The 21908-nt window shown below is 40.8% G+C and overlaps 1 protein-coding gene across 4 annotated transcripts in view; it reads right to left on the reverse strand.

Moving 5' to 3' along the window:
• Window positions 1–8904: 8904 nt before the first annotated feature.
• Window positions 8905–21908, reverse strand: part of LOC109507078 (neurocalcin-delta A) — a 28835-nt gene continuing 15831 nt past the window's right edge. For 2 of the 4 annotated variants that reach the window (XM_019856233.1, XM_019856234.1), the window contains exons 2-5: window positions 19307–19716; window positions 15603–15708; window positions 11227–11346; window positions 8905–10655 (exon numbers count right to left, since the gene is read on the reverse strand). In XM_019856233.1, the coding sequence (XP_019711792.1) occupies window positions 11249–11346; window positions 15603–15708; window positions 19307–19684 (582 nt within the window). In that variant the 5' untranslated portion in view covers window positions 19685–19716 and the 3' untranslated portion in view covers window positions 8905–10655; window positions 11227–11248. The remainder of the gene's footprint in view (window positions 10656–11226; window positions 11347–15602; window positions 15709–19306; window positions 19717–21908) is intronic. The other 2 variants (XM_019856232.1, XM_019856235.1) reach the window with 1 other exon arrangement.

The raw sequence follows: 21908 nt of genomic DNA on the forward strand, positions 1-21908 counted from the left end.
ACGTCAGCACCACCATGGCAACCACGGCAGACATCATGGGAGTTGTAGTCTCAGATACCTCACTTGTGTGCGGACAACGTGGGATCGGTTCCCACTCAATGACGGCGTGGATGAGGGTGTGAATGGCTGTTTGCCTTTACTGTATATGTGCCCTGCGACTGACCGGCGACCACTTTAAGAGTGTAGTCTGCCTTCCGCCCGAAATCAGTAGGGATAGCCTCCAGCAACTCCCCCCTGTTCAGAATGGGCGGTTATCAAAATGGATGGCAAAACGCGTAAGACCTGCAAAATACATATTCATATATTTCACTTTTATGGCAACATTTTCAACAAATGGGTACGTCCATGATAGCCCAAACGAGACGTTAACATGTGTGTAATTTATTGCTGGACAATAGACAAATCGGACAACAACGAGGACACAAAGAAAAAGTATACCAAAATGCAGAGCAAAAATGTGCAAGGGGTCGATCAGAAACTGTAAACAAGTTATATACGCCGGCATGTTATCCCACATTTTTTACAAAAAGTTTACTTACGCAAGTTTTGTCGGTCCCCGTATGCAGAAGGTAGACAGACAGTAAAGGCAGGCACGCCACGCGTTTATGAACATTTACGGGACAGTGAATGATGAAACAGATGCGCCATCCCAATACATTTTCACCAGCAAGATGCAGGACAGGAGCCTATCTGCCCGAAGGAGGATCTGCGTCCCTGGCGCCGTCTGGCGGTAGTATGGCTCTCGTGTCCATAACGAGATGAGCTGCACTCGTGAATGAAGCTGTTGAGACACTGGACAAAAGTTGCACTCTCCGCACTCTCTGGTCAACTTGTGCGTGAAGTAGGAAGAAATATATTTCCACTTTCCAGCACTGTTGATGCGGTTGTGGCTCGCGAGCAAAAGAGCATTTCCTGGATCGGTCGCCGGTCAGTCGCAGTTCTCCAAAGTGTATTTTGTGCCCCAAAAATAGACCATCCTACACCACGTCTTTCACATCAAAAGTAGAATATCACTTGGTAGATTTGTGTCATTTTTTTCCAGGAATAAAGCTAGCATAGATGCATTACATTGGGCGACGGAGAGTGTGAATATGATTATGCAGTCTAGTCCAACATTTGCAAAATATACGATCGTCCAATGGACATGGCGGTGAGCATTATTATTTTTAAATCCGTTTTAAAAGGTATTAAATGTACATGAAAAATAAGTTCTAAAATCATTACAACCATTCACACTCACATCCATACCATCACTGAATCGGAACCGATCCCGCATTGCACCCCCCCCCCCCACACACACAAGCCAAGTGAGTGTACTGTACCACGACACTATCAGCTACTCAACTATTACTTTATTTTCAATCATTTATCTACTTATGTCCTCAATCAAACCGCAAAAACGTCATCCGGATACACAATCCAAATCACCGTGTTTTTTTTCTTGCTATCTCTTACTTTGCATGATCTGTATGAAAGGTCAGTGACCACTTTTCTCTTAACAAATATTTCTGGCATAAAGACAGATTATTACATTATTTCACGTTCATAATATCTTTATTTTTCTCTTCATCAACATGTATTCTACAGAACAATCATTTTATTGCTACTATTATAATTAATGTATGAAGTAAGTTTAGTATTTGGATAGTGACAGAATTTGTATGATTTTGCCTTCTTAAACCACGATGATGGATTTTAAATAAGACAATCATCGTTAGCATTGATTGTCTCTCTTTAGATTCAAGCAAGGGGTTTATTGTCGTAAATTTAGTTCCTCGGTGGTCTTTGTCATTAATTTGTGTTCCGTATATGTCATTATTCTGGCATTTAAAGTAAATCTTTGTTGAAAAAGGTCTGGAAACCTCATAAAAAATCATTCTTTTAAAAGCATATTTAAGGGTGGAAGCGAAATGAAGCAATGATATTGAAGGGGGTGGGGTGGAGTATTTCATTTATTATTTTTTGACTTCAGAAGAGCGTGTGAGGCTAGTATTTGCAAGTTCTTTGTGTCAATAAAAGAACCCCCACAATTTCGAGTTTTCATGTCAAGGTGTGGTTCCATGGGAAAGCAAAGGAATTTTAGACAACAACCAAAGAGTTAAACTCAGGGAATATGAGATGTCTAACTAGTTAAACCAGTTATAAATCAGCCAAATCTCATAGACAGACACACACATCATTTTTATTTGGCAGTTGATTATCAAGTGAAACATGATTAATTCATCCTTTATGTGATGCATCAATTTGGGAAAATCCGAACTGTCGGGATATGTGGGAATCTAAATTGTGATGGAAAGCTTCCATTACGGTATATCATTTTGCCCATTAGCATTGGAGAGACCATATCAAACGTCGTAAATGACACTATTTTTTAGGTTATGGTCATTGCTTCTCTTTCCAAGCTACAAAAACGGAATCTAAATTGCTTCACTTTTCAAGTTGTGGTAGGTTTCCTGTGGTAAGAGGTGTGAGCAAGTGGTATTTGTCTCCAGGGTGAAACAGAAAATTGCATTTGTTCACAAAACCTGTTGGACTTCTTTGACATCTTCAACACAGACTGACCTCAGCGATTGCAATACCACAGTCACAAAATGAGCTCATGGTTTGTTCTTATCAGCTACCAGTTTATGTTGGTACACAAAACGAATCAGAATGGGTGTGTCAGTGTCTGCTCTGTCACCAGTTACAAACATGATTGTGTCGGTAGCCAATGTGTTCTGTTGCTATCATTTTACAGTCTGATTCAACATATAGGTTCTTAAAAAAAATGTGCATATGGTGATAAAGTTCATTATTTTCTGTGATGTACTGATAAACATTAGACTTTCATATATTTTAGATTCATTACATTAAAATGAAGTAGTTCAAGCCTTTTATTGTTTTCATATTCATTATTGGGGCAAAAAAGGGAAATTAGCATATTTCATCCGACCAATTAAAAAAAAAAAAAAAAGTGTTCACACAAAAAAAGTAAACCATCAAATAATTATGTTCAGTTACGGACTCAATACTTGGTCGGGAATCCTTTTGCAGAAATGACTGCTTCAATACGGCGTGGCATGGAGGCAATCAGCCTGTGGTACTGCTGAGGTGTTATGGAGGCCCAGGATGCTTCGATAGTGGCCTTAAGCTCATCCACAGTGGTGGGTCTGGTGTCTCTCAACTTCCTCTTGACAATATCCCACAGATTCTCTATGGGGTTCAGGTCAGGAGAGTTAGCAGGCCAATTGAGCACAGTCATACCCTGGTCAGTAAACCATTACCAGTGGGTTTGGCACTGTGAGTAGGTGCCAGGTCGTGCTAAAAAAAAATGAAATCTTCATCTCCATAAAGCTTTTCAGCAGATGGAAGCATGAAGTGCCCCAAAATCTCCTAATAGCGAGCTGACCTTGATAAAACACAGTGGACCAACATCAGGAGCTCACATTGCACCCCAGACCATCACTGACTGTGGGTACTTGACACTAGACTTCAAGCATTTTGGCATCTTCCTCCAGACTCTGGCACCTTGATTTCAAAATAACATGCAAAATTTGCTTTCATCCGAAAAAAGTACTTTGGACCACTGAGCAACAATCCAGTGCTGCTTCTCTGTAGCCCAGGTCAGCCGCTTCTGCGGCTGTTTCTGGTTCAAAAGTGGCTTGACCTGGGAATGCGGCACCCGTAGCACATTTCCTGCACACGCCTGTGCATGTTGGTTGTATTCTGGATGCTTGTACTCCAGACACAGTCCACTGCTTCCACAGGTCCCCCAAGTTCTGGAGTCGGCCCCAGCTCTACAATCTTCCTAAGGGTCCGGTCACCTCTTCTGGTTGTGCAGCATTTTGTGCCACACTTTTTCCTTCCCACAAACTTCCCACGGAGGTGTCTTGATACAGCACTCTGGGAACAGCCTATTCGCTCAGAGATTTCTTTCTGTGTCTTACCCTCTTGTTTGAGGCTGTCAACGGTGGCCTTCTGGACATCAGTCAGGTCGGCGGCAGTCTTACCCATGATTGCAGTTTTGAGTAATGAACCAGGCTGGGAGTTTTTAAAAGCCTCAGGAATCATTTGCGGGTGTTTAGAGTTAACTCGTTGATTCAGATGATTAGGTTAACAGCTTGTTTAGAGTACCTGTTCATGATATGCTAATTTTTTGAGATAGGAATTTGGGGTTTTCAGGAGCCATATGCCAAAATCATCAGTATTAAAACATTAAAGGACCTGAAATATTTCTGTTGGTGTGCAATAAATCTAAAATATATGAAAATTTTAAATATGATTTTTTTTTTGAGAAGGACCTGTATTATCACAGGTTTCAAAAATGCAAAGAGCCCCGACTAAAGTGTCGATCCAAATGTTATTATATTAAAAAAATATACAGCACATTGTGTAATTTTTCCTCGTGTCTTTGTTGTTCTTCCATATGGTCAAGGAGCTGTTTAAAGTGGGACTCTCAACCCTGACAGTGGAGCATGACCTCACATGGTACTGTACCGACGATCGGAGTGAAAGGGGTTCTCAAGTGTCCACTTTGCTTTGGGGAAGTATTGTTTTTTTACACTGGTGCCTTATATTTTGTACATTTTGCCAGATTGCTTCAATGTGGCCAATTACTGTACCAAATCATCTTAAATAAGAATTAAAAAATAACCTCTCTCTCACAGCTGCAAATCAATTCTCATCTCATCGTTCACCCCAAAAGAGACAATCGAAAGAACTACCGGTACACATTCGTGAACGTCACAACGCTAATATTAGATCTTACTTGGATGTTGACTTTTAAATTACCGGTACTTTCATTGGGAAGCAAATCAAGACAATGGAATACAGCTGACTGACTAATGAGCTGCTGATGGTTTGGAGAGAGGCCAAACCCCATCCTAGCACCCATGGCAATGCCATACCCAAGTTGATTAACCTCATTGACAGAGATTGTAACACTCGCTAAAAACTGCATGAAACGTCAGAGCTCCACTCTGTGCACATACACGATACAGTATTTGAATTGAGCTGAATTCCTAATGAAGTTTCCGTTATTCACACCCACTCCAGCTCTCTTGTCATTCAACAGAGGGGATAGAGCGGGGGGGGGGGACCCCACACCGTCGATATACGTCGCTAAGGCGACACTTTTGAACTGAAAGTCGCTAGTTTTGGCAGTCCTTTGGAGAAAGAAAATCCTTACTTGTGTCTGAAAAGTCGGTAAATCCAACAACAAAGAGCAGAACTGTTCTCATACAATACCTGTATCTCATTGGTTGGTAGAATCATATGGGGAGCTGCGCCAGCTCGTAGCAGAGATGAAGCAGAAAAGTGCTACACCTCAATGTTGCCCATTGAAGGCAACTTAGAACAGACAGACATGCCTGTTTAGCCCGTTTGCGTTCACCCACAAGGCAGGGAGAAGCAGAGGGAGGAAACTGAATTTTCCAGGACAACTCACAATTGAAAATGCACCCCACCGGACACTTTAAAGTGCTCAAGGAGGACTCTTTGTATCATCTTTATTTCACAATTACGACAATACTGGTCACTTTAAATTGTGTGACAATTCTCGGCATCATCTGTACAATTGTCATTGTACTAAAATGATTGCACAATTTTGCTCTCAACTCTTTGCATGAAAAGGAAAGGCATTGAAGGGGACGTCATTGGAAAAGTAAAACAAAACAAACAAACAAAAAAAACAACCCCCCCCCCGCAAAAAAAAAAAAAAAATCCTGTTCATGCTATTTGTTGGCGGCAAAACCATGAGGTCCATTTCCATGGTACCCCCAAATCAGCCTAGTTTCATCCTGCGTGGTGGCTTTTCCCAGTATACTTTTAGGGGACTGCGCGGTTGCAATAGAACTGTTCCTCGGAATCTCGTTCAACCGGATTACAAAATGCAGACTGATGAGGAATGTCGCTGTCATCTGATTGGTCGACAGATATACATTTCTTTGAACCACAAGTGTCCAAACCTGGTCCTCGCGGGGCGATGTCTTGCCTTTTTTCCATCCCTCCCGGCTGTGACACACCTAATTCAAATGATCACGCTTGTTAGCCAACCCCTGTAGAGTTTGCTGATGAGTTGATCATTTGAATCGAGTGTGTTGCCGCAGGGAGAGATGGAAAACATGTATGAAAGCGGCCTTCGAGGACCAGAGTTTGACACCAATGTTTTAAGCGATGTGGCAAGGAACTCCACTGTAATAACAAGGGGCTTCATGTAGAAAAGGTGCACACACACAGAAACACACCTTTCCCCATACCTTCGGATGTATCGCGTGAAATTGATCGTGGGAATGTGCGGTACTAAACACACCAACTACTTGGCTGGTGTGTGCATGTTTTTCTTTCTTTTGAGCCGTTGGCGAGCTGGACAGGTGATGCTGGGCAACATGTCTCCGGTTTGGGAGCTCAGAGCGCTGACCGCTGAGCTAAACCCCGCTCTAATAATTTTTGGGGACTCGTCTTACAAGTATCTCCAGCTGACATTTGTGAAGTTCCTCTTCTTTCATTGGTGACTCATGGCTTCATAATCTGATTATCTGATCATGCAGACCCACCTTCAGGCCCTGTTTATATTAATTTGCATACTTATGCAGAGGAGTGGAAAAGGACTCTGTTACTCCAACATTTTGACATAGATTGAGATGTACTAAAGGAATATGCTTGAATTCATGTGTACGCACAGATTCACGCATCTGATTTTTTTTTTAATGCACGTGAAGTGTTTTGGATTAAGCCATACATCGTGTTATAAAAATATAATACTGCACACCTTCTTCTTAAAATTTAAATTGTACATGTTATTGGTCACATTTCAAAGGTCTGAATGAATTAGCTCTTTATTTTTGGCCCAGTCTCTGTCCATTTTTTGTGTGTAAACACCACTGTCATTGACGTAGGAATTCAGGGAATCGATGCCCAGTTCGGCGACGCCTGATTTGTGCTTCTGTTCACAGCTCCTCCGCTAGAGGGCAGACTTACTTAACATCTGGCGCTTGCTGTGATGCTGTGAAGCATTTTCCACATTTAGACTCCCTTCTTTATTTAGCATTTCCCAGTACTCACATGCACCACCAGAGGAAATTGTAATAAACTGATTTTTTTTGTGATGTGCAAACAGTACAGTATGTTTGTGAGAGGTTGGTTGAAACGCGAGTTTGAAGTTTTTGTGAAGCAATATCCTAGTCAATAATCTTATAGGCTCTGTGCAGCGAATGAGACTACTGTAGTCTGGATGCCTAATTAGCCTAATAGATGTACATACCAACCAGATATTTTGGAGTAAATGATTAGTTTTGGTTACATTTTTACAACAACCATTATTAAGGAACGTGCTGCGTGTTGGTGGAGAAGATCAGCTCTTTTTGTGTTGTTTTTTTATGAGCATATAATCACATACAGTAATTGAATTCAGTGTTTATTTAATTGTGTCAAGATAGGCACAATTTACCCCCCCATAAGCTTTAGTGTTTCAGAAAATACAAAAGGCCTGCACAACAACACCACCGATGCATTCGAATGAGCGCACATGCACATACAGTATGTTCTGTTCTTAATGGGGTCAAATAGCGGAGGAGAGGGGTCAAAAGCTCATTTATGGGATATCACATGAAGCGTTATCAGCCGTTTGGTATAAGAAGAATTTCACATTTTGAGAAAAGCCTTAACTGAGAATTAGACTTTAGTTCGTGCTTTAAGCCACGCGGTAGCCAGGGGTGGTCGTGGATAATGTCTGAACATTTTTTTTGGTAGTAATAGTTTTTAGAATAGAATGTTTGATTGTTACAGTCAAAGTCAATTGTATCCAATATTTTCACACAATAGCAGGCAATGAACATGGCTAATTCATTGTTTATCATAGTTTCAAGAAATAAAATGGACATAGAACCTTTCAGAACTCCTGGCAAAAATGCTAGAATCACACGCCTCAGAGGATATGCATTCAGTTGTTTAATTTTGTAGAAACAAAGCTGATCACAGACATGACACCAAACTTAAGTAATTTCAAATGTTCAACTTCCTGGCTTTGAGAAACACAAAAAAGTGGTAGGCAGTATAAATTCTTTTTTAAGACCAAGCAGTAGGAAAAAGTCTGGAGTCACTTAATTTTAAGGAAAAAAAGTATGAAATCACAAAAACATCTTTTTCAACACTGTATGATGATTTACCTTTATAAAGTTTGATCATCGTCTCCTTTGTTTCAATTGACTTTTCTCGTCTTGGGACCTGATTTATGTCAGTCCAGTTGGTGCAACAGCTCTCCAAGGTGTGATCGCTCCTGTTTAACTGCAGACTAATGAGCAGGTCTTATCTGATGCAGGTGTTCAATGTTGGGAATGGAAATTTACAATGTGATTCTATAATGTTTTCATGAAAGCCACAAAGATGCCATTTGAAATGACTTCAGTTTTGTTTTTTCTACAAATTTGGGTGTGAAGCCGAAGGAAGATGGTGGGCTCTATTATTGCTTGCCATAATTTGCAATTACACGTTATGACCATCGTCAGTGCTTGCCTTTATACATATTTTGTCACTTTTGCACCAGCGCTGTTACAGTGTTTACTTTTTTTTTTTTTTTTTTGCTGTGAATGTGTGCTTATTCACTTCACTGGTGTTTTTGTTTCTCAAGGTGAACACGCGCAGGCCGGCAGGCCAGGGGCAATGAGCAGGTCTTATCTGATGCAGGTGTTCAATGTTGGGAATGGAAATTTACAATGTGATTCTATAATGTTTTCATGAAAGCCACAAAGATGCCATTTGAAATGACTTCAGTTTTGTTTTTTCTACAAATTTGGGTGTGAAGCCGAAGGAAGATGGTGGGCTCTATTATTGCTTGCCATAATTTGCAATTACACGTTATGACCATCGTCAGTGCTTGCCTTTATACATATTTTGTCACTTTTGCACCAGCGCTGTTACAGTGTTTACTTTTTTTTTTTTTTTTTTGCTGTGAATGTGTGCTTATGATAGAAGAAGTCATAGTTCCTGTAGGTTCGGTACATCAGCTTTGTTTTCAATTAGGCAGAGCCAGATTTCACACAAAGTCAATTTGTGAGTAAATTGAGACAATATAATTATTTCAATAGCCATACTTATTGTCACATTTTTGCTGAGTGGTATGCCGGGACCCAAACTTTTAGGAAAAGCTAGAAGGATTCTGAGATCAGCCTGTAAACGAAATCACACGAACACCAGACACAAAAGCTAAAATTAAATTGTAAATTTAATATTCTACGTTTAAGGCTGACTAAAATCAGAATCCTGTATTTCTCAAATTGGAGCCATTTAGCACAGGATACCACACAAAATCTACAAAAATGTAACACCTACAAACATTCCATTGAACAACAAATGTATAGTATACATTCATACAATACTGCTTTTGTTGCTTAGTTGGCACTTGACCACAAGATGGGTTTTTTTCCTTCATTTTTTGCATTTTACAGAAAAGTTACACCTGATGCAGTCCTGAAAAAAAAATCTCACCAATACAATAAAAGCAACCCATATCATTGCAGTAGTTTATGGAGTAGTTATGTTTTTGTTTTTTTTTTTAAATCTGAATGGTATGAAATACGAACAGCAGTTCTTCAATATAAGACCCAAAGCTAAGCCTAAGTGAATTAGCTCCTCCATGATCAAGGTGAGCAAGGCACCACTCGGGGTCACGTTTGTCCAACTTTTTAAAAGGCAAATCCGAGAGTGGTTTCAATAATACTGACTACTGGTAGTACTGATTCTGGCGATACAGTACTTGAGAACAGAATCACAGAACCGCATGTGTGACTGACCATTCAGCCACTCATCTTCACACATCAGTCGGAACTCCACACAGGCATAAGCTCCATGCATATGTGTTTTGAGTACTGGTTGATCCCATCTAACATGCAGCATTTCAAAACATCGAAAATGAAGTGAGGTGTTTTTTTTTTAAATGATGGAAATCTCACAGTAGCATGAATACAAAGACGATGACAATCATCTTGGGATGGATCTGGTTTACAAATTGCCTCCACCCTCCTACATTCCCCAAAAATGGAGAGAGCTGAAATTATCCAACACTCCTTTTCAAGATACTCAATGACATTCAAACCATCCTTTCATTTGTGAGCTCTTGCAAGTGCAGTAAAGGCAAATGAGCATATCATTGTGGGTGTGTTGTTTTTTTTTCTTTTTTGTTTTTGCAAAGAAACACTAATTTGTGGAATTCACCAAATACATTGTCACACAATGCAGCAAAGAAGAAGTCAAACATAATACTTCTCAAGTCTGCCCTGCAGATGAAATTCTTCTGCTTACAAAACGTGGTTGGGGTTCTCATTATTGAACACCCTTGTCTACAATGCACATTCGTGCCTCTGTGCGGGTCCACAAAGAGCCAAGCAAGGACACTGATACAGAAACACCAGTGTATATACAGTACATTGAGTGGAAATCTTCTCTACGAGCCTGTTGACAGCTATCACTGGGTTCTCAAAACCAATCGAAGGTCAGGCAGTTGGAATTTGCCCGGATTTAGAAAAACTACTAGTGGGTCGGGAGTTGTGCACAGCTTTGACATCTTCAGTGTATACTGAAGGCCTGTCGTCTTCGTCACGTCGTCACTTGCTTGACATTCTTCATCATCAGTCTTCTCCATAGTGGAGAGTGAAGGGCATTATGGATCACCAAGACAAGTTCTAAAAGAGACAACATGACCTGTTCAGAAGTGAGAATAGGAACATTTTTATCAAATACAATTGTTGACAGTTAGGATGTCCTTGGACATCCCATCCATTTTCTGATTAGCTTTATCCTCACAAGGGTCGCGGGACATGCTGGAGCCTATCCCAGCTGTCTTCGGGCAGTAGGTGGGAGACACCCTGAACCGGTTGCCAGCCAATCGCAGGGCACACAGAGACAAACAACCATCCATGCTCACACTCACACCTAGGGACAAATTTGAGTGTTCAATCAGCCTGCTATGCATGTTTTTGGAATGTGGGAGGAAATCGGAGTACCCGGAGAAAACCCACGTAGGCACAGGGAGAACATGCATACTCCACACAGGGAGGCCGGAGCTGGAATCGATCCCGGTACCACTGCACTGTGAGGTCGACGCGCTAACACAACATTTTCAGATGAAAGTACTGCTACCTTAAGGGAAAATCTTGCAGCAGGACACACTAAAGGTCACAAATGCACTTCACTATCTTCTGTAATCTATTTGACAGACTGATGTCATTTGTGGATTATTCATCTGAGCCTTACAAGTCAAGTTGATGCCTCATCTTTAAAACTGTCCAGCACTGCTGGGGTCACACTGCAACAGGCGTACGATAGAGGGGTCACTCTTCGCCCCCTTGATGAACTCTTCCAGGGACAGCTTGCCTAGAACACAGCAGTGTTATAACAGTGCGTTGAATTTCATGTCATGATTTAATTTTAAAGCACATTACAATGTAACCCATTTCAGTATTGTAACATTTTTAATGCACGTTCGTGCCTAAGTCGATTTCTCAAACGCCTTTATTGCGCGCATTCAAGGTGCAGTGATCTCCCGTCTCGGCTTCTGACACACCCACCATGTGTAAGATGGAAATTGGTGGATAACCACCAAAGAGGCGTGATTCCGTGAAGTCTAGTTACCAGATTGTGGCGTTCACATTAAATGTGTAATTAACTACAGTGGTCCCTCACTATATTGCGTTTCACCTTTCGCGGACTCGCTGTATTATCGTGGATTTTTTTTTTCAAACGCAATTTTGCATGCTATTTTTTATTTAATTTTTGTTTACAGTTTACAACCCTCATTGCGTCTTAATTGACTTTCTGTATTTTTTTACCGTGTAATTCTGCATGCTGTTTGTACAGTATTCAAACACACATCGTGTTCCATAGACCAATTTGATTCCATCTCCTCCATGCGTGTATCCTGTACAATAAGCAATAAATAATAGTAATACTGTATGCTTATTTTTCTTGCAAAGGGTTGAACTTTGAGCGGGTTTAAACAGGAGGGAAATGTGAGAATAATTTTCTCACATTTCTCTCCTGTTTAAATAGTGGTGAAGTTTACATATTAGGCACGGGAAAGTTTTTGGAATGTTGACGACTGTCTTCAAAGTGAAATGAATGAGCTGAACATTTCGAATTTGGAAGGGGAATGACGTGACTCTGTTTTATTGAAATGAGAATGATTAGTGAGTTTTTGTAGGAATTGAATGGGTGGAAAATGTAGAATGTGTCATTGGGGAATGAATGGGGAATTTCTGGGTGAAAAATTTGGAATTTGGAGAAAAACGTGAATTTTTGGAAAGAGAAAACGGCAAGCATACATGCCATTAATTTTTGCAATATGTTCAAGTTGGAATGGTGACAATCGGTTGGAAAATATGGAAGGAGTAACAACTGAATATTGCACCACTTGTGTGGCCTGGATTGTCTTTGATTCAAATAAGTAACCTTGGCATTGTTCTGTCGGACACCGTCAGCATGAATGATTCTATGATAATAATCGATGCATATTTAATGTTCCATATTCAGAACATATTTAATAGTCTATGCCAGTGACCGCTGTTATAGTTAAGATTTTCAGGTGTGCTTGTAAAATGTGTTCATGTGTCTTTTCAGGTCAGGGTCACATTGACAGGGTGTGTCAAATCTGTCGGATACGCTGCAGGCGCAGTGGCAGATATCTGATACATATCAGATTGTTATCCCCATTTGGAAGAGGCCTGATTCCTATCTCAGCATTTCATGCCTTCTCTCCTCATTACGCTGCCATCAACCAGAATTGGGACGTTCTGTTTCAATTCGACAGATGGAGTTAATCTGACTACCTCAGAATGGGATGAAACTAGTTATATTTGTTTATTATGATTTCACAACACCAAATACCACATTTTAGGGAAGGGAAGTTTCATCACAGTTGGATGGACTGTCATTGTAATTTAAACGATCCAATTAGTCGACCAATTGCAACTAGTATCGCTGACTAGTCAACAAACAATATAAGTGTTTGTGGCACTCCTAGTTTTGAATTTTTATTCCATAGCCAGGACAGACTGGGTTAGTGCTGACCATTGAGCTCTCTTACTCATGTGACAATCATTAAACTTGCCAGGGAATGCAGAAAATAAAACTTGAATTGCAAAAGTGATTGTGTACGCAATGTGCATGTTTGTGTGTATGTTCGAACCTCCAGTGTCCTATTCACAGTATTTATTTTTTTGTGATAATAGCTCATTGTTTTGTAATCAGTTTTCCAATGATATAAAATGGCTGACATGAAAATGTGCTCAAGGACTGAACCGAGATCAGAACAGTGCAAACCAAGTGATTTTTTTTAGAAGAATGTCTGCTCTGTATAGAGCAGCACAATTCAGAAAAAAAGTCTATAAATGGTCTAGATCAGGGGTGCCCAAACTTTTTTGACCGAGGATCTACTTTTCGATCAACCCACCTCCAGCGATCGACTCGTGACCGCGCACGCACGCTTACACAGGCACGCACGTACACACGCATGCCATAATCAGCAATAGCATGACGCTGAGGCATGCGACGCACTTAGTCAGCCTGTTAACGATTGTAGCTCACGCGTACCCTTTTAAAATGCTTCTCTCAGCCCTCCAGATTCCCATTCTTTGCCCGTCCCCTCGGTGAATTGTACAAAACAAACTCTGAATGAGAATATGATAACGATACAAGATATAGCGCAGCAACTCTGGTCGCAAGCTGCAACTGCTGTGCGCTAACAACTTCCGGTTAGAGATGACCTGCTTTATTTTATTTTATTTTTTAAATACTTTTTGTGAAAGTGAGAGTGACAGAATGATTAGGGTACAGTGTGCATTAGCACAAAAAAAAATATTATTACTCACATGCACAGAGACACATTTATTCCCCCCCCCCAACACACACACACCCCTCGGATCGACTTGAGACCAGTCCTTGATCTACTGGTCAATCACGATCGACATAACGGGCACCCCTGGTCTAGATTATTTCAGGAAGGGCGTAATAATGATCTTGGCGAAGACAGGCCAGAAGTGAGAACTCCAACCATGGTCAATGCGGTTGAAGTATCTCTGTTGGAATAGCACACCAAATTGTTCATGAAGATTTTCTTCACTCCAATGTCAGCTGCCGCTGGGTTCCCAAAATGAAGCAGCCAAAACAGTGGAGCCCATCAACCAGTTGGTTTGGGAATTGCTTCCCCATCCCCTTACAGTCAAGACCTTGCGACTTCTGATTTCCATCTGTTTGGGGCCCCTCAAAGAGTTCATCAGAAGAAGACAGCTGACGGCCGGTAAACCAGCTGGCAGTGACATGTTTTGACACACACGCACTTCAAAATACATGCTTTTCATTGCACCTAGATTCAATGATAACGCTGGATTTACACTACATTGTTCAAATCATACAAATCAAATCTTCTTTCTTTTTTGTAAATAGAATAAGGCATGAATTAGATAACCATTTCGAAATGTGAATAAAATTCAGATGTGAATTGGATATGTGCCAATGCAACTGCAAAGTCAATGGACAATGTACAACATGAACAGACCTAAACAATCCTAAAGTGAGAAATAACAACAACAATAATAAGAAAAAAAGGTAAAAGACTAATAAATATGGCCTGAATATTGCGCATAACTGGGCACTTATTCCTGAAGTGCAATTTGCATTTCGCATGTGCCACATACAATACACTGACCATTGATTGATTGACAAAGTGTATTTTGGCAGCTGATGACTTGCTTCCTCTATGAGGAAAATTATAATTCTCTCTGTTTTTGTCATGTTCCGTATTTGGCAGCAGGTGGCAGGCGTTCATTCTGCTGTCTGCACACCTGCTGCCTATTTGTTAATGATTACACCTGCTATTTCTAAGCACTCAGGCTTCCGATTCATTGCCGGAGTATTGCATGCCGTGCCACTGTGATTGCCCATGCTCGTAAACCTTATTCGCATTCAATTGTTGTTCGCTACACTTTCGTCATCCCATTGGGATTATTTATTAACGCAGATTTGATCGAGTGAATTGTCTTATCTTTTTCCTTGCCGTTTTTTGCAAGCGCTTTGTTTTTTCACGTTACATTATCTCCTGGTTCTCGTTTTGACCAGCGTTTTCTGTTTTCCATTAGACGGTGTTTTCGTTTGTAATAAATATTATTTTTTGAGACGAAGGCCTTGTCAGTGTCTGCTACTTCGGGGATCCACCTATTCTCGTTCGCTCTGTTGCATACGAAGCAGTTCTTTTTTTCCTGCCTTGTACGCAACGTGACAGTTTTTTGGGGGACTTGCATGAGCTTTACAGTTGCTTTTTAAAACGTATTTATTTTTAAAAAATAGATATATTTGGGGTTCAAAGTACAAAGCCTCTCCCAGTTTTGCCCTGAGTTATGCAGAAGAAATCTGCACTCATCATTGGCCCAGCAATGAAAAGTGTTGGGTGAGCCCTTCTTCACTTGCATGAGACAATATAGAACATTCAAAAGAGACTAATTTCAACAAGACCAAAAAGAGGCATTGTAATGTGAGTTAAAATTATTCACATTTTATGGTATTTTGACTGCACTAGCATGTTGCAAACCCCTAGAAATTGTGTCTCTTCAAAAAAGCAGCAGGTAAAGCAAGTCTACCGTCTCTGTTGGTGTCCATTTGCCTGAAGATCTTCTCTGTCCTTTTCTCAGGTGTTGACTCATCCTCCGGCATCTTCATCACCGAGGACACCATCTTATAAATAGCCTGCATGAAGGCAAACAAATAGTTGGTGAGTAACTTTCCCAAATCACTTTGATGAAAGTAAACCGTTTGATCATTTATAAGAAACAAATCATTTACAACATAAATGAAACTTTTACAAACCATTCTTCAATCTTGGGGATTACCATTACATGGTTTAAAAAAACATGTTTAGAAACTGTATTTGATTTATTTCTTTTTAACTTAAACGCCAAACATTTGGAATCAATCTCAACTGACTTTGGGTGAGATGGATAGCTAGTGAGATGGATAGCTAGCTAGCTAGATCGAGAGATCGATATACAGTATATCCATAGAAAGAGGAGGAAAGAAAGAGATAACATAAATGGCATCCGCTATGATTTTTGAATTTGTAATACAGTATCGGGATCAGCAGAAAGCTGTTTATCGCACATTAAATGGCTGAGATGATTTTGATTTTTTTTTTGCTGCTAATCAATGTCTGCAGTACATCTAATTTATATGCAAAATGGACAGAACTTATTAAAAAATGTTTTGCTCTACCTTGAGATAATCACCAATAATGCACATGCACGCGCACGCATGCACGCACGCACACACACACACACACACACACACACAAAAAAATGTTGTCTGTGTCCTTGCAGGCTGCTCAGTGGTAAACACTGGAATCATAGCCCACTCTTGGCGTCTTTGATAAGGAGGCAACGGTGAGGAAAATAAGAGCTGACATGTGAACGGAAGAGGCCTGATTGTGATTACAGTGCTTTATACTGTATTGGTGATGGTTATGCTTCATATTACAAAGTGTCAGGGCAGCTCATCTTCTGGGTCATAAAACAGCTGATCAACAGCAAGTTACCGTCATCTGTTGTGAACAACTACATATTTCGATATTTATTCAGCAAGGATATGTAGCTGTAATTCGGAGCAACACAAAACCGATGACCAAGAAAAACAATTCCTGTTATTGTTGTTGTTTTTTTTTTTTGTAAATATACATCAAGGTTGGAAATGAACAATTTTGCATCTCAGTTTGTTCGTCAAAGTCCAGGGCAGCACGAGTTGCTAATCACACTATGGGTAAGGTATGTCAGCTGGTTTACAACATCACTGGCTCAGCCCAGGGCTCGACATTTGGGGCCCAAGGTAAACAAAACCATAAATACTACACTGTAAAATCTAAATTGTCCCTACGTGTGAGTGCAAGCGCAAATGGGCATTCATCTATGTATGCCCTGCAATTGGCTAGCGATCCGTTCAGGGTGTACCCTGCCTACTGCCCGAAGACAGCTGAGATAGGCTCCGGGCACGCCCACGACACTCGTGAGGCTAAAGTGCTCACATAATGAATGAATGAATAAATATCCACTGTGGATCGAGGTGATATGTCTATATCTATTTTTTTATAACTGCTAGCAAATTGGAAGTAAAAAAACAAAAGCAGGCATTAAAAGAAAATAATGCCACTCTAAAAATGTAAAGTACAAATTTGGAGCAGCCAGCGACTCCGTTTTTTTTTTTTTTTTAAGGATACTTGCAGATCACACAATAGCAGACAGACAACTGAAAAACTAAGTTAAATAAGAAAAAGAATGGAGGACAAGAAGAGAGCCACACAAAATGATTGCAGCATCTTTTTCTCCAATCAAAAATCCATCACTTGGAAAACAGATAAGAACACAATAAGAAGAGAAGAAAAACACTGATCGAGAGGGAATATTACTCTTCATGCTCGACACCTACGACTGCACTGCCACCCACCGCAGCACCAATTTTGTCAGGTCCTCCTCCATTCTACTGATCACAGAGATGTGGCTGCACCCAGTCACGCTTTTTGAGCTAGGAGGCCGCACAACACAACTCCAGTACAGAAACGGGGCGACCGTGTAATTGAGTATTTGTATTAACAACAGGTGCTGTACAAACACACAATAGTTAAGGTTCCCTTTTGATATTTTAATACTAATAGCAGACCCGCTTACCTTTCCTGTGAGTTTAATGTTGTCATGGTAACTGCTGTAGATCCTTCATCAGTACGAAAGCTAGCACTGTTTTAGCCTGCTACGTACTGAAATAAACAACCGTCCACCCTGATACAGTCCACATGGTCTCTGGTGATTTTAACCATGCAGACCTAAAAACAATTCTCCTCAAATTCCACAAGTACATGTGCCACGAGGGGAGTAAATATTCTGGAAAATGTATGGGCTAATAAAAATGGATTCAGAGCAACACCACTCTGAATGAAACATCTGATGTGACCATAGATAAGTAATCCAAGTAAGTAAGGAATCTAAGCATAGACCCACCTTCTGGAATAAAGCTTTCTCGGTCATAAAGTCTGTAAAAAAGTGTCCTGAGGATGCCTGCCACCAAAACTGCTTCGCAAGACCAAGAGTCATATGATTCTGATGTGCTCAGTTACATCAAACCCTGCGATGCCAGAGTCACGATTGAGAAACGCATCAGTGTGCTGTGACCAGAAGCCATGGATGACCAGTGACGTTAAGGTCCTGGCAAAGCACCGCAACAAGCTCTTGGTGACAGCCGGTCAGTTGAGGACCTGACCTGCTATGAACGCTGAACCCGTGTTTGGTCTGGCTGGCCGCAGAATTATTAACGCCATTTATGTGCTTTGACCTGCTTGGGGTCCACCAAATCAATTTCTTCCCGATGTTCACACCTGGAATGGCGTAAAACGGCCACTTTTAACTGTGCCAAGGTGCGTGTCTGCGAAAATAGCAAAACCCAGTCTAACTTGTCACTGCACAGATTTACATCACGCGTTAGACTTGCACGGGGCAATGTGTCTCTTGATTTAATGTGAAGCCGGAGTGGGCCACTTAGCTGCTGTTACACTGTGTTTAACATGTTTTACGGGAAGACTTTTGCATGTGATGGTGTTTACATTTGGAGCGCAAGGGCAGGAAATGCCATTCAAGCTCTCTCCTTTCCTTCAACTTCTTGTTCAAAGGTGAGGGGAGCACTGCTCCCGAAAGTTTGCATTTTCCCAAAAAATATTGAGATTTTATTTATTTATTTTTTTAAATGAAACACCATCCAAATATCCACGAATGTTAGCGAATCAGTACTCTGCCATTCATTCCCCTTTGGGATCCCCAAGCCATTCTAGAACGAAACTTGGACTGTTTTGAACAGACCCAGGACATTTATCTTCGGACAGAAGACATGCCTTCCATTTTATGAGAGCTTCAACGCCATTTCTCAAAGCGAGTGCACTGAATGAATGCCTGCTGAAAACAGTTTCATATTATAAATGCTTTTTTCCTTCTTCATACTCAATGAAAGTTTTCAGTGCTGGTAATCTGCTAATTTAATGCACATCTGTCCTTTCACAGGTATAAAAGCTTCTTTGATTTCTTGGAGAAAAACTGTTCTCCTTTATCATGAGCAGTGCTTGTTCTATTCTCATGAAGGGTTTATTATGGACATTGAGGTTTACTGTTGTTACAATCTGTGCCGTGACTAATGCTGGGCTTTGTATGTGGGTGAACTACCTCTTAGAAAGAGACTACAATGACAGGGAGTTGGAAATGAAAGTGAAAATGGTTAATTGTGTATTTTAGCCCTTGTACACGATATAGTGATGACTTACCTGTACAATCTCCAGCATTTCAGATTTACTGATGTACCCGTTTCCATCCAGGTCATACATACTAAAGGCCCATTTTAGCTTCTGCTCCAGCTTGCCACGTGACGTCACACTAAGAGCAATAATGAACTCCCGAAAGTCTATTGTCCCATCACCATTTGCATCAAATGTGCGAAAGACATGCTCGGCAAACTTCGAGGCATCCCCATAAGGGAAAAAGTTGCCATAGATTTTTTTGAACTCCTCCATGGATAGGTTTCCACTGGGGCAATCTCGCAAGAAGCCTTTGTACCACTCCTGGATCTCATGCTCGGTGAAGTCGGTGCTCTCCAGCAAGTCCTGCATCACCTCAGGACGAAGCTTGCTGTTCTGCTTCCCCATGTCTGCCGGGCCTTAAAGTAGTAGACTCACTGCTGGAGGAAAAGAGAAAATGAGTAGGTTTGAGATTTGGATGCAAAAGATAGCGACACTGAGCTTTGAAATGTGTCTTGACATTTTTCATCCCAGTTTTATGTGAGGCAGACATGAGTATTGGGAAGTGTGGTTTGCATTTTTACATTTTCCTTCTCCCGTTTCGTGCATTTGGGTCCACCTTTTGCCTACATCACGCGAGCACGGCCATAACATTAAAATTAAAAACATTACATTTTGCAAGATGTAAAAGAACAAAATGAATCAGCTTCATGAGTTAAACATCCACATTCCTGTGAATAATCCGTTAACTCCCCAAATCATGCAGACAGAAAATCAGGGTTTTAGTGCAGATATAAATTGTCTTTGATTCAGTTGCTCTGTGTAGTATTGTAGTGTATAAAAGTAAATACCGTCTTTTTGATGAAGTGAGGAATAAAAGAATAACAATCTGACAGTGATAAGACAGAATGCACGTGAATACATAGCTATTAGCAACTTACAAAACCATTGTTTTCCAGTCAAAAAAGGTGTATTCTTAAGTAGCTTTATTGAAGTGCTGCCCAAACATGCAAATTCCATTTTTGTCATTTTACATACAGCGTGTGCATGTGCACACGCACACGCACACACACACACACACACACACACACACACACACGGTAGTCGAGAGTCGTTAGCATGTCGACTTCACAGTGCAGAGGTACCGGGTTCGATTCCAGCTCCGGCCTTCCTGTGTAGAGTTTGCATGTTCTCGCCTTGCCTGCATGAGTTTTCTCCGGGTCCTCCGGTTTCCTCCCACATTCCAAAAACATGCATGGCAGACTGATTGAACACTCTAAATTGTCCCTAGGTGTGAGTGTGAGCGCGGATGGCTGTTCGTCTGTGTGTGTGTGTGAGAATTGAACTTTGAGACTCCTGCTATAGCTTATTTTATTGGGAGTGTTGGAAAGCACCTACTCCACAGTTTTGTTAGGGAAGTTTAGTCTGTGTAACTGTCGTCGGACATTTACAGGCCAGTTGGTTGATGGAGGGTAAAGAGAGCTTCAATTGGCTCTATATAATCCAAATAAGTCTTCCAGAAGCTACTAACTTATACAGTATATGGCTCTTGAGCGCGTCCTCTCTCGTTGTTCGCTCTTATCAGAAAACGGGGCCAATCACGTGATTTTATTTTTCTTCATTTCTAAAATCAAGATTGCAATATTTTATGGGATTACTTCATTTGAACCACTGCTGATTTACAGCCACATAAAAATAATATAAATAGTCATTTACCTTTATTTGAATAATAAAAAAATTAAGATCATTCAGACAATTTGGATACGTTCCTTTTTTCTTCATAATAAATTCCCAGTGTATACATTGAGACTCGGGATTGACAGAAGAAAGCAAATGACTCAAACACTGACCTGGCTGCAAAAAAAGTGTTTAGGACATCTGTAAGTCCTTTATATTGTATAAATGATTAAAAAACTTTTTTTTTATCCATTATATCTGGACTAAGTAGTCCAGGAACCCAAACTGTCATCAGAAAACACTTCTTTACTTGGCAGGCAATGCAAACTAACATACATATTCTGACACCACCACTCCTGTTCAGGTTCACGATATTGAGCCTCTACCAGCTGATTACAATGAAAAGAAGGTTATACCCTGGACTAGTCGCCAGTTAATCACAGGGAATATAAAGAGGCAACCATTCACGCTCACATTCACGCCATCACTGAGTGGGAACTCAACCCACATTGCCGGCGTTAATGTCAGGTGAGTGAATCGCGCCACCCACAGCGACATTTTAACACTTTCCTAATTAATTGCCATTTCGATTCAGATAGAAGTCAAAGTAAAACAGTCTAATCTTAACAATACAGCACGCTTTGAAGACTCTCTTAACGATGAATCCTTCCATTGTTTTTCTCTGACTGTACATCCTCTTGATAACTGAAGCAGGAATCTGGAGTCAATGACAGCAGACTTGGGGCGAATGGCAGGACTACTACAAGCTGCATTGGTCACCATTCACGCTCACAGCTCAATGACTGGGAACCGGGCGGCTGCACCACCACATCACGATAAATCCTCATTCGAAATAATGCCATCGCTATTTCATGGGCTGTCTCTTCTGCATGTCCCGCTGACTCCTTTTTTTATGGTCACATTGTAAATAATCAAAGGCAGGCATTAACAATCG

This window comes from Hippocampus comes, unplaced genomic scaffold (genome assembly GCF_001891065.2).
Source record: "Hippocampus comes isolate QL1 unplaced genomic scaffold, H_comes_QL1_v1.1 scaffold327, whole genome shotgun sequence".
Classification (NCBI taxonomy): Eukaryota; Metazoa; Chordata; class Actinopteri; order Syngnathiformes; family Syngnathidae; genus Hippocampus; species Hippocampus comes.